At 75.0% G+C, this 699-nt stretch overlaps 1 protein-coding gene across 1 annotated transcript in view; it reads right to left on the bottom strand.

Moving 5' to 3' along the window:
* Positions 1-324: 324 nt before the first annotated feature.
* Positions 325-699, bottom strand: part of MNEG_12544 (hypothetical protein) — a gene marked incomplete at both ends in the record, with an annotated part of 1,847 nt that continues 1,472 nt past the window's right edge. Inside the window, 2 exons of the mRNA XM_014038985.1 lie at positions 325-369; positions 461-583. Coding sequence (XP_013894439.1) covers positions 325-369; positions 461-583 — 168 coding nt within the window. The remainder of the gene's footprint in view (positions 370-460; positions 584-699) is intronic.

Raw genomic sequence — 699 nt, 5'->3', positions numbered from 1 at the left:
CCACACCCCCGCCCGCGCCGGCCCCCACCATGCGAATGTTGCGCAGCAGCGGCCGTATGCTCAGCGCGTCCCCGCCCTCCTCCACCAGGCGGGTGCACAGGTCCTGCAGCTCGCACAGCAGGCACCACGCTCCCGACGGCTTGCGGCAGCCCACGCTGTGCACGCCGGCGTCCAAGAACGCGCGCAGCGGGCGCGTCGCCAGCAGGCACTGCGGCCGCGGGGGGGCCGGAGGCATGGGGCGGGGAGGAGCGTGTGGGCGAGCTGCGGGGCCGCAGGTACTGCCTTGCTGCTGCGGGGCCGGCTCAGCGCGCCGGCTCGAGCGCGCTAGCTCGAGCGCGTGGCCGGCCTCGACAAGGAGAACACAAACGCCTGGGCTGATGCGCGCAGCGATGCAGGGGGCGCCGCTGACCCCCTGGACCCCGCGGACCCCACTGCTGGACGTCCTGCCAAACAGCCGCACCTGCATGGTCGCGTTGGCGTAGCAGCTGTTGCCGACGTTTATGAGGCCCCGCGGCCCCGCGCGCCGCCGCGCGCCGCCGCCCGCCGCCGCCAGCTTGAGGAACGCATTGTAGGGGAAAATCACCTGCGGGGGGAGCGCGGCAGGCGCGCGTTGGGCGGAGAGCTCGCGCACGCTGCGCTTGGTGGGTCGCCTGGTTTGCAGGTGCCCGCGCGGCTGTTGCGTGCGCCCCCCCCCCCCCC

Source organism: Monoraphidium neglectum, assembly GCF_000611645.1.
Source record: "Monoraphidium neglectum strain SAG 48.87 unplaced genomic scaffold scaffold03298, whole genome shotgun sequence".
NCBI classification, from domain to species: domain Eukaryota; kingdom Viridiplantae; phylum Chlorophyta; class Chlorophyceae; order Sphaeropleales; family Selenastraceae; genus Monoraphidium; species Monoraphidium neglectum.
The sequence above is the reverse complement of the archived record's forward strand: the minus strand, read 5'-3'. Positions and strand labels throughout refer to the sequence as shown.